General features: G+C 47.3%; 1 protein-coding gene across 1 annotated transcript in view; it reads right to left on the bottom strand.

Annotated features, from left to right (window-relative positions):
• LOC134615297 (uncharacterized) overlaps positions 1-12348 on the bottom strand; it is a 38361-nt gene extending 26013 nt beyond the window's left edge. The window contains exon 1 of the mRNA XM_063459794.1: positions 12168-12348. Within this exon, the coding sequence (XP_063315864.1) occupies positions 12168-12255 (88 nt within the window). The 5' untranslated portion in view covers positions 12256-12348. The remainder of the gene's footprint in view (positions 1-12167) is intronic.
• Positions 12349-12871: the final 523 nt, after the last annotated feature.

Below are 12871 nucleotides of genomic sequence, written 5' to 3'. Positions count from 1 at the left end.
TGAGTGTTTGTCCTCTTTATTTGGGCAACGCGCCGGAAGATTACAATATATTCTTGCGTCTGCAGGGAACGGGCCCAGCCGGGAAACCTTAGGGGGAATAAGATGACTAGTGGGCCTGAGGCGTGCCACTAATATAATAAGTGTAAAAATGTATGAGAAGGTGTGTATCAGAGATACTGTAACGTACAAACGTGGGTAAGCTGAGGGACCTGAACGTTGTTCTTTAAATTAGAGGCAAGCCCCTGGGTTCCCATAAATGTGAATTTGTTGAATGAAACGAAGGCAAAGTGAGGCCTTAAGGAGAAACGTAATCGTAGTGAGTAAGATTACCAATACCTGATACTGCAATGCAGGGAACCTGGTAGCCTGTAGGTTGTTGATGGCGTAGGACTTGGTGGCAATGACACAGGTCTAAGTAATAATAAGTAGAAATAAATGACAAAACATGTACCGTTAAATATAGAAGTAATATGATGGATTATGATTATGAGATTGTTGTTGACATTTTGTGAGGAATCTTAGCCCAGGTACGTTTTGAAGTGTAGAGCCCACTTTGGGAGGTGGGGGTTTCTATGAGGCCGTGGAGGCTGAATGAGGCCTCAAGGTAAAACGTAAAAATAGTAAACCTTCTTAACTGTTACCGAAATGCAGGATACTGGGTACCTCTTCTTGGAGCTCTGTTTGAAGAAAAGTATAAGTAGTAGCAAGGTGGTGTAGGTTTGTGTGTTTGATGTTTTAAACGCCGTGAGGAAACTCAGAACTGGCCTGTTAGAAGTTTTAGAACCCACTTTGGGAGGTGGGGAGGCTGAATGAGGCCGTGGAGGCTGAATGAGGCCTCGAGGGAAAAAGAGATCTGGTAAACCTACTTACCTGATACAGTAATACAGGGTACTGGGATACAGCTTCTTGAAGGCTGATTGGAGGAAAGTGGAGGTGTATTATATACGTAAATTATAAAAGAAAGAGTCAAACTGTGCCTTTAAGAAGATTCCACTGTGAAAAATTGATGTCCCACAGTTATGTGACCATGGACGGAATTTAAAAAAAACAAAAAACACATATATTTCACCCAGTGGTGACTTTAAGGACCATATAATAAACGTAACATTATATAGGAAAAAAAATTATGTGAGTGCTTGGTGTAAGTAAAGAGACATAACTAGATATTTTATAGTAGATTAGTAAATTTAAAACATCAACGTGTAAAAATTGGATGTGGGGGGGCGGGGCCTGACAGCTAACAAGGCCGGTCGCACGTTTTCAGAGCTCCTGCAGCAAAGGACAAAATTGTCAATCTACCGACCGATATACGAGCTTTAACGGCAAACGGAGACCGGTGCCACACGCAGAAAGACATCAGGACCAAAATGATATCTGTCCGGCACCGGTACGCCGCAAAACAACTTGAACTGATCGTGCGGCCTATACCGGAGCAGAGCCTGAGGACCAGGAGAGGCGGCCGATCCCCTGGCGCGTGTCATGCCCGTAAGCGGAAGCCCATTCCAGCCCTGCTACCCCCCCTCTGGACCGGCGGGGGTCATCCCGGTCCTCGCTGGGGACGATCACCCCCACAAGCACACCTGACAAAGCGACGAAACATTCAATCCAACGGGACCGTGTAGGCTCAGCCAAGATGGCGGCCCACACAAACGTCAAACCGCCCAAGCACACAGGGGCCTTCATTGACCGGCTACGCACCTATTTCTGGGCGATACTTAAAGCCCGGAGACAACTCTACAGGCAGGCGATGAGAGAGGTGGCGGCGTAGATACGCCCGACCACCCGACGCACTCTACAATGGGACCCCCCTCCAGTCTGCATCAGAGCCGAAGCTCTAAAAGACGAGAGCCAGGGCCGGGCCCCTTGAATGCCGAAACCCACGAGCAAAAGCCAGAGAACAAGGCCCACAATACCCCTCACTCAGAGGTCCCAGCAACCAAAGACCAATACAATAAAACGATCTGGCGCACTCGAGGGGCTGGGACACGGCCGGCACCATGCAAAACCAAGGCCCGCCAGCGCATCTCCAAGAAGCAGAGACACAGAGCCGCGAAAAGCACCCAGAAGGGCTATGCTCCCATACCACAGGGACACACGGAAACTCCAGCCTGCAAAACAACGAGGGGAGCGGAGAATTGGCCAAACCGCCAAAGAAATACCCCCACCACCCAAGGTACTCACGGAGGACCGGGTGACAGCGGCGGAATCCCTCCAGCCTACTTGACCCGCGATGCCGAAACCCTGCTGGACTTTCTATGTGTTTTGCGGGCACCGACGACAGGAGTAGGCTGACTCCAACTGCCGCCATACGGCTAAGACAGCTACCACTCCTCCAAGCCCACGCAGCCAAAGAGGACTCTGACTCTCACCATCCCTATCCAACTTCACACCCACTGCTCCCAAACTACTGGACCGCCAAACCCACCCTGCCTCATGGGACTCTGTCATGCCTGTAGCAGACATTGGAAAACTCTAGCCCGAACATGGCCAGCCTGATTAGCCTAACTGATCAATTTTTACTATGCTCGATACATGTATGTTTTTTCTTTTGTTTTTTTTTCCTCCTGGCAGTGGTCACAGTGGGCTATTTAATACTGAGCATTGGTGTTGTCACTCACCTATAGGGTCCTGTGGAGTGGGACACTAGCAGGTCTGTGGTCACCCAACCTGTCTATTAGCCTGAACTCAATATGTTCCTATCCACCCAACATGTTACATACATATCTAGAATGTTTTGGGCTGATTCATAGTGTTGTCTCATCTACTTAATAGACCATTCGCTGCAGCCTGTTTATAACCTAAAATGAGCACTGTCGGTTTAAATGATGACTCTCTCTAGTAGGATTGATATGCGAAGATTTACTTTTCTCTAGTCGCCATAGTTACAAAAAATACTATACCAATAGCAATATGAGTATTACCCTAATCTTTAATTTGTAAATAGTTTATTCCTGCTAAATGATGTTATGCTGTGTAAAGGCTATATATTCTGTAGGTATCTGCACTGCTGAAAATTATATATGCAAACGCAATACATTGGGCTCACCACGAGAGGTACACCTAAAAGTTGTCTGCGCCTGAGCGCACCGTCTTACCAGCAAGCAACATAATTTGAACAATCGCTAGAAATAGCTTAGTAATCAACACGCAGGCACCCATAAGCAACAGCCAGTTCGCCTATATTATCATAACTCAGTGTCTTAATGCTTTGGTATTTCTGCTTTATGTTCTTATATCGACTCTACCTAGGATTTAATGTGATAGTGCCCTGCCCCTCCATGGGAAACATAGATATAATTGAAGGAACACGGCCCCAGGGGCTACCCCCATTTACTGCCTTTGGCAGCTTAGCAAGTTTACTTACCATGTGTAAATCACCCAGCCTTGTCAGTGCACTAGGCCAGTTCTCCTGCACTCTCCTACGCAGCACTACAAGGCTCCTCGTAGACCACCAGGCACACCACACACTTAACCCCCTTAATTGTCTAACCAAGATTAACGTGCTTAGCGCACACTCAAACACGATAATAGACCTCTACCTGACATCAACTGACTAGCGAGTTTACACCTTGCTTAACCTCAACGTTGGCGCTATAACACCATAAGCCTGTTTGTTACACCAATTTATGTCATTATGTTACAAGTTCAACCGTGATGTGTTAACATTAGACGTTTATACTTCCATTATGCATCTATATATACAAAAAATGTGCACTACTTAAATGCCATAGTTGTGAATCACTGTATTATGACCATGCTTACGAAAGCTATTGTGGCAGAGTAAGCTGTTTTGTTCACTCATGCACTCAAAAATAAAGAATTAAAAAAAAAAAAAAAAAATAATTGGATGTGAGTATTCCTGTCCATCTCACTTATTATCATATATACTCGAGTATAAGTCGAGTTTTTCAGCACATTTTTTGTGCTGAAAAACCCCAACTCGACATATACTCGAGTTAATGTCTGTATTATGGCAACTTACTGTGACGAAGTGCCCTTCGCCACTTGGGCCTTAAGAGGACTGCTTGCCAGCCTCTTGCCATGTGATTATGGTCCCTGGGAGGTTTTGCCCTTTAATAACAAGATTTGGGCACAATGGATTTTCGTTGTGTTGCTGCTGGCCCTTTTACTTCCAGAGGAAGGGTTTGTACTTTTAAATTGGCACTTCGAATGCAGTCGAAGTGCGAAGTCGTTGAAGTGGCCGCCATTCGACAAACGAACACGTGGCGGCGGCCATTTTAACTTATTCAAACGCGGTCAGCGGTGTGTGCAGCCAAATCTATGGAACTGTTTGCGGCTACCCAAAGGAACGAACACCGCTGACCCGTACCTTCTTCGACACTGCGGCTGGAGACTAAGTCCAGTTCGAAGATTCGAACGCTCGTTCGAATGGGACTTAGTCGTTTTCACTTATAACTATCTCCCGAACGGCTGAACGGATTTGTATGATTTTTGGGTATGTTTGTATTTGGAATGTGCTGATTAATAATATGTAACTGTTATTAATATTGGATGTATGGTTTTAGAGTTATGAATGTTAGGTTAAAAGTATGTTTTAAACTGTACGTATAATTGGGTTACCTCTCAGGCTAAAGGGAGGAGATGTGTGGGATGTAACCATTGTGTGATTGGGTAATTCATAATTGTCTGTGGGCATCTCTCTTGCATGGGATAATTGCATAAAAGCAGAGTGTGTGTCATTAAAAATCAGTCTTGTTCCAGCATTAAGCTTTGGCTCATGTGTGGATTATTTGGCGATACCAGCGATATTTGTTCCTGCGGATTATTGGAGTTATTCTGCTATTGGGAAAAGGAATACTAGACGGTGATACAGATGACTACCGTCACACTTACATTGCCATAATACAGACCAAGACCGCCGGGCTCATTACAAACCCGGCGGTCCTTTTGGCGGCTGGCAGAGAGCTGTAACTTACCTATCTTGCAGCTCCTGTCAGCTCCCTTCTCTCTCCTCCGGTCCGGTCAGCTCCCACTGTAAGTCTCGCAAGAGCCGCAAGAGACCGCGAGACTTACAGTGGAGCTGACAGGGGAGCTCAGCGGACCGGAGGTGAGAGAAGGGAGCTGACAGGAGCTGCAGGAAAGGTAAGTAAGAGCTTTCTGCCAGCCCCCTCCTACACAGGCCATCCACTGGATCACCAGGGAATGAGAGCCCCCCTCCCTGGCTGTGTATCAAGCAGGAAGGGGGGACGAATTTAAAATTAAATTTAAAAAACTTAAATTATTAAAATTAAAAAAATTAATAATAAAATTAAAAAATTATATTCAAATACTTTTTTTAAATATTAAATTTTAAAAAAATTAAAATATTAAAATTAAAAAATTAAAAATAATAAAAATGCCCTCCCCCACCCAGTTCACACACACTACACACAAACACACACTCATACAAACACACACTCTGCATTATATACACACACACTCATACACACACTGCATTATATACACACACACACAAACACACTCATACAAACACACACACACTCACACAAACACACACACTGCATTATATACACACACACACTCATACAAACACACACACAATCTGCATTAGATACACACACACTCTGCATTCACACAAACACACACACTCTGCATTATATACACACAGAGTGTGCGTATATAATGCAGAGTGTGTGTTTGTATGAGTGTGTGTGTATATAATGCAGAGTGTGTGTTTGTATGAGTGTGTGTGTGTGTGTATATAATGCAGAGTGTGTGTCTGTAAGAGTGTGTGTGTATAATGCATATTGTTTGTATGAGTATGTGTGTAATGCAGAGTGTGTGTTTGTATGAGTGTGTGTGTATAATGCAGATTGTTTGTATGAGTGTGTGTGTAATGCAGAGTGTGTGTTTGTAAGAGTGTGTGTGTATATAATACAGTGTGTGTGTTTGTATAAGTGTGTGTGTATATAATTATAAAAATCACAGAATTTCATAGCCCCAAGTTTTACCCTCGACTTATCCACGAGGCATAGCATATTTCACAATTGTTGGTCACAAAACTGCACTCGACTTATACATGAGATCGACTTATACACGAGTATATACGGTACTCTTGAGCGCTCCACTACGGTATATACCGGGGTTGAAAATTTTATTTAAACCTTGTTATATATTATCAAATTATGTTGTAGGTTTATACAATTTGCACTGATCTGCATGAACCCAAAAACAATTTTGCCTCCATTAATTTTGTGAGGTCTTTGCAGTTGTACCATTGTTTGTCCGATTGTATCTGTTATTTTTTAAGGACCTTCCGAGTTTGCCTCCCAAGGTCCAGTTTTCCTAAAAGTTTACAACATGACCATACCCCCCTTTAAAAACTTTGAAAAATCAGAATGTGCCATTTTGCGGATACGAGTAGCTGCATGTGGAAGGATTTGCAGCATTTGCAACCAATTATTTTTAGCAATCGCATCTTTCTGTGGGGTAGACAAATATGCTTCATTAGGAAAATTCAACTGCATTTTCCTGCCTGTCATTAATTCAAATGGAGTGTATTGTGTAGCTGAAGCCATAGTGCCTCTAATACCTATAAATACAGCAGGAAGTGCCTGTACCCATGTGTTCCCTTTCTCAAGTAACATTTTTGAAAGTCTAGATTTCAATGTTATATTCATACGTTCCACAATCCCAGCAGATTGTGGATGATATGGAACATGGTATCTTTTCTCTATGCCTAGAATAGCACACAGTGCTTGCATGACTTTCCCTGTGAAATGAGTACCTCTGTCTGACTCTAGAAGTCTAGGAGATCCCCATCTTGAGAAAATGTGTCCATAATGCTTCAGCTGTCCTTTGTGAATAATCTTTTGTTAGTGGAATTACTTCCAACCATTTAGAGAATGCATCCGCAACTACTAACGCATACTTTAATCCATTTTACCTGTTGGTAATGACCCAATGAAATCAATTTGTAAGGTAGTCCTAGGACCACTTGCAGGTGCTATATGTTGTATCGGTGTTTTTTGTCCTTTAAGTCTTGGATTTATTTGTGCAAATATCAAACATGATTGTACTACCTGATGTACAGTGTTTTCTATGTTATCCCAATAAAAAACTATCTCTGAGTACCTCTAAATGTTTCTGCTGTCCAATATGACCTAAACTTTCATGATTATATTGTGTAAATAACACTTTTAGATGTTCTGGCATGACCGGACACAGTTCTCCATTTTGGTCATGACACAAAACCCTGTTCTCATGAAAAAATGGAGGTTTTGGATCAACCCAAGAAGCCGCAAGGGACGAATCCTTTGCCTGTTCTTCTGCAAAAGACGGAGGCTGTGTGTTAGTCTTTCTAGCCACTGCTACTGACATGTATGTACGTAGTGGGGAATTGCGATGCAGCCTAGAACAAAATCTAACCCCATTAAACACCCCCAATAACGACAAACCACTTAGTATGGATGAAACAGGCCACAGCATTTATTATCACAACTAAATTACTGCATAACACATCCATAACTTTATTTATTAAATCTCTTCTTTTCTGTAACCAAAACATTAGACATAAATAAGCATAAATTAACATATATACATATATAACTCCACCCATAGTGTTATACAGTGACCCAACCGTCCTTGCCAATAAAAACATGGAGTGGTTCCTAATCACCACTCCCTCTCACCTCCCCCCTCGTCATAAAAATCCTTCCAATGCCTGCCATCAGCCGACCTTATCCACGCTCGATGGGCACGAGACCTCAGGCAACCTAAAGTTAAAACCTTTAGAGCAGGGGAGGTTTGAGACCTTAAAAAACTTGTTCATCTCATTCCATCTACTTAAACGTAACCTCAAACTCAATTGGCAAGGACATACCCCCGGCTAGCTGCGACAAATTATAGTAGAGGGTGGGCGGGAGGGAAACTGTTTGCTGGCCCGAATCCCAAGTGGCACTGAGGTAAGACCTCCCCCACACTGTCTTAAACAAAACATAATCACACCCACAGATTCTTCACAACCAATCCCATGCATCTATCCCCACACTCCTACATGTGCCCTTGTCCGCTTAGCTGCGCTATCTCCCCAGGGCCTTGTATGTACGTAGTGGGGAATTGCGATGCAGCCTAGAACAAAATCTAACCCCATTAAACACCCCCAATAACGACAGACCACTTAGTATGGATGAAACAGGCCACAGCATTTATTATCACAACTAAATTACTGCATAACACATCCATAACTTTATTTATTAAATCTCTTCTTTTCTGTAACCAAAACATTAGACATAAATAAGCATAAATTAACATATATACATATATAACTCCACCCATAGTGTTATACAGTGACCCAACCGTCCTTGCCAATAAAAACATGGAGTGGTTCCTAATCACCACTCCCTCTCACCTCCCCCCTCGTCATAAAAATCCTTCCAATGCCTGCCATCAGCCGACCTTATCCACGCTCGATGGGCACGAGACCTCAGGCAACCTAAAGTTAAAACCTTTAGAGCAGGGGAGGTTTGAGACCTTAAAAAACTTGTTCATCTCATTCCATCTACTTAAACGTAACCTCAAACTCAATTGGCAAGGACATACCCCCGCCACAACCCCGCTGTTTTACGCCTAAATCAGCGGGGGACCCCATCACAACCAGCCATGGCCTGTTCCACCACTTCACGCAGCGCTAGAGTAACAGAGGTCAAGTCCGACCTCCAGCAAGCGCACCCCTCCCTTCGAGATACCCAGGCCACCTTTGGCCAAACCCAAAATGCGAACCGGAAGTGTTCATGTTTTAGTTATTCATTTTGTCCGTCATACGTTTAGTCATTTTGTTATGGCCATGACAAACCTAGAAACCCATCTATTCTGATGACCGACGGCAGCTCACCAGGGCACTCACATTGCGGAGTGCACTGCCAACAGGAAAGGGCGATAGGCGCAGCCTAGCCCCTGGGAACCTCAGGGAAGAAACAGAATGCGTAACATGTCCCGACCGAAGAGCACCCAAGTCCTAAACCACCACCGACCCACGTCATTCCACCCCCGGGAGGACAAAACCCCTGGTACCCCATGAGGCGGGGCAGCTGACCCCGTATGAGGAGGAGCCACACTCCCTTCACGTAGCCGGAGCCAGACCACCGAACCTCCGCCATTCGAGCCCTCCGAACCATCGGCGCAGGCACGCCCAGCCTGGCGGCGTCTGTAGCCGCCCCCAACCAAATAAATGCCCTTTGAATTCCCCACCATCCTTATCCAGGAAGTCGAGCCCCCAAGAGGAAGAACCCCAACTAGATGGACGCGGGGTTGAAAAACCCACCTCCGAGAAACAAACCGGGGAGGAGGCCGAACAATCCCAGGGACGGAACAGTACTCCCAACGAAAACAGGCAAATGACGGAACCCTGCACCGCCCCCGATCGGAACGGTATATTACAGACCATCCTGGAAACCCATTACAGCTTGCTAGGACAAAATACAAAACAGTATATCTACATATGATACCTCCAAATTAGTGACAATGGCATCTAGATACACCCACACTTATCTGGTGCAGTTACAACAGCCTCTCAAGGTCGTGGCCCAGTTCCCGACCTTTACAACATATACATAGACACAGAGGGGAATGAGATACGGCTGTACATAATCTAAAACAGGAACAGAAAAAAAAAAAAAAATAAATAAATAAATAAAAATTACCTAGTGTAATACCGCAAAAGAAAAGATAATGCGCTGATACAAGATTGCACTCACAAGATCAAAGTGAATAAATCACCAGAACAAGTGCCTGCCCGGATAAGCTTGGGCGGCTGGACGTCTCCACTCTCCACTGGAACTCCAAGCGGACCAAAATGGAATGAGACTTCAATAGAGGTAGGTAGAGACTTCCACAGCTTGGTAGGAGCCCAACCATCACCCCGTGCATCCCACCTACCCCAGGAGGGTGCAGAAAGTCAACCCTGCAACATCCAAGAATTGTACAGATTCTATCGATGAAACAGCCAACCTCAACCAACGTACCCTTCCCGACGACAACAGACATCGAGCTGCGAAACCTGAAGGAAGTCCATTCCAACGCTTACTCAACGGAACCAAACATGTATATGAGCAGTCAAATCCCGGAACCCAAAAAGAAACGTACCCATCCGTCCCGAACCCTCCAACCTTACTAGAGCGGGCCCCACGCCGCCCCAGAGATTGCCTACAGACCAGCTTCAGCAGACCGCTGGACCAAGTGACCACACCTCCACTGCCATAAAAATCGACCCCGTGACACCTCCACCCGAGTACGCTCTATAATGAACAAGACAGAGCATCGGCCATCGTATCGGTAACCACCGGACAAACCCTGACCAGCCGCCCCTAGACTCAAACAGCACCGATCCAGAGTACCAGAGTACCTCCGGGGTATAGGGTACTGTAACATGTGAAGACAGCCAGCATCACCCCACGATGGTCCCCAAGGAAAACCCACCCCCTTGTTCGTGAGCTGGGTACCACATGCCTACCATGCCACCAGAAAGGGGGACCTCCAAGAACACCAGAGTCCGTCAGAGCCAGCGTATTGGGCAAGAGGCAGCACACCACCGAGACCCAAATCCCCAAAACCTACTGCGGCGGCAAAACAGTTGGAAGCCAGTGGAAAGGACTCAGGGGCCAGATTGCACAAGCCAGCGTTAAAAGAGGCCCCTGCAGGAACCCCATACAGTCCCAAGGGCAACCCCAACAGGCAAAGCCCAGCTTTCCCAGGAGAGACCATGAGTAGCGCGGCCGAAACCCACAACGCCCCTCCAAACCACAGACGCCTCCTGCCCGATGCCCCATACCGCAGCCAGGGGCACCGACGTTCCCCTTACAGGAATTGATCCCACTATCCAGAGACAAGAGCACACATCCCGACCCACGGATAAGGCCCGGGCCACGGAACTCCGAAACTCCAATCCCAAGAAAACACTGTAGCAGTAGAGCGCGTACATGCACCACTGACGGTCCCACACAAGCGACATCGGGAGCAACTCACGTGGAGGCACATAGCCACCTAATCCTGACCGTCAGAAAAACACAGCCCGAAACCACAACTCGACGGGCATACCGGCAGCAGCCGGAAAACCGATTCCACAGCCGCCTTCGTCAGCCCTACCCACGCAGACCGCTGTGGTGAGCCACCAACTCAAAACCCAGCCCCGGAGAGAAACGACAACTGAGTAAATAATGAATCAGGCTACATCAACCCCGTTCCTCCATGGGCACCACATCCCCCAGGGGGGACCCGCAAAGTGGACCCCAGGGGCCCACTAAACGATCGGGAAGTAAGCTAATCGAGCGCTCTTGGTAAACTGGACCCACATCACCCGAAAGGAGCACTCTGAGGGTCCTGCCCCGAGAGCACCCCTGTCCCCACCCCGACAGATTGCAGAGAGGACGAGAAACGCACCGTGCTGAGGCACCAGGCGAGTCCTAAGTATCACCAGAGGCCGCAGTCCATCCCGCCCCAGGCCAAGAAGGGGCGCACCGCCAACGAAAGTGCAAAACGTACCTCCACCAACCCAGCTCTGACAGCAGCGCATTCTCGGGGAGCCCTCACCCCGACCATGCTATCCAGAACACAGGGTGCATTCGAACATGCGCCATGGGGCGCTACCGTCCACGGCACGTACCCCATGACCCACCCGGAAACCTTAATGTTCCTTTTTAGTCAAGGCACCCCCGAGGCAGGAGGGAACGCCCCTGCAGTAAAAAGCCCCTCCCCCCATCTGCACCCTAGCATTGCGCGCAAGCCAAGCGAGCCATAGTAGCTCAGCAACACCCAGAGTCACGCGAACCCTGGACGCTGCAGGAAAGCGCACTTAAACATACGATACATATTGACAATTAAGGGGGAGGGGGAAGCGGCGTCCATGCACCCAAGTACTTGGATTATATTTCAGGTTTTCTTTTTTTTTTTTTTTTTTTGAACGTTTAACCTTCTTCCTGTATTTGTCATTGTATTTTTATCTCTCATCATTTTTTTTTTTTTTATTTTGTTATTTTTTGTGATTTATTCCATGTGGCAATTTACAGTTTATTTCTGTCCTGTAATAATTTGTTTTTTATCTTTTTTTTTTTTTTTTTTTGTTTTTATTGTGTGCAAGAGGACCAGACTGAATAAAGGAAGGAACAACGTATGCACGCGAAGCGCGAAAAGGAGGGGGGAAGCGTACTCACCGGTCGCAGCCTGGCGATCCAAGCCCGGCACTGCGCTCACAGAAGGCTGAGGCGAAGAAACAGCAGTCCCAACATCCACAGAAGACATCAGCTCTGATCCAGGCGCCACCTGCTGGACGGTCCATGAACTGCAGCAGTATCCTGAGAAGAAGCAGCAGAGAAGATGAGAGCCCACGCCCCAGAGGAGATGGCCGAGGTAAGTGACCTACATGGGGGGGGGGGGGGCAGGTTTAGTAAGGGGGGGGGGGGGCAGAGGGGAGAGACAGAGAGGGGGGGGATTACAGCAGAAAAGGGGGAACAGGATGGGAGAGGGAGAGGGGGGGAAATTAGAGCAGAAAGGGGGGGGGGAAAGGGGGCCACCGAAGAGGGGGGGGGGGGCGGGTGGAGAGGAAACCAGGCAAGCGGAGGGGGGGGGGGGGGGGGACCAGCCAAGGGGGGCCCCCAGCGGAAAGGACAGCCCAACAGGGGAAGGAGGGAAAGAGGGGGACAGGTGAGACAGCCCTGGGAGCCTTCCTCATTGGCAGAGGAGGCTCCCGACGAGCAAGGGGACCCCCCCTGGACTCCCCACGGCGGTACCAAGGTACCCCGCGCGGCCCGCAAGGGCCTACTCACCACCACACCACCCCGCGGGCCGCGGGGGGACCCGGACCGTTGCCGGGCGGCCGCCTGCCGCCCGCATGGCTGGAACCGCCGCCCACCGCCCC

This window comes from Pelobates fuscus, chromosome 6 (genome assembly GCF_036172605.1).
Source record: "Pelobates fuscus isolate aPelFus1 chromosome 6, aPelFus1.pri, whole genome shotgun sequence".
NCBI classification, from domain to species: domain Eukaryota; kingdom Metazoa; phylum Chordata; class Amphibia; order Anura; family Pelobatidae; genus Pelobates; species Pelobates fuscus.
Note: the sequence above shows the minus strand (reverse complement) of the source record. Positions and strands in the feature narration are given on the sequence as shown.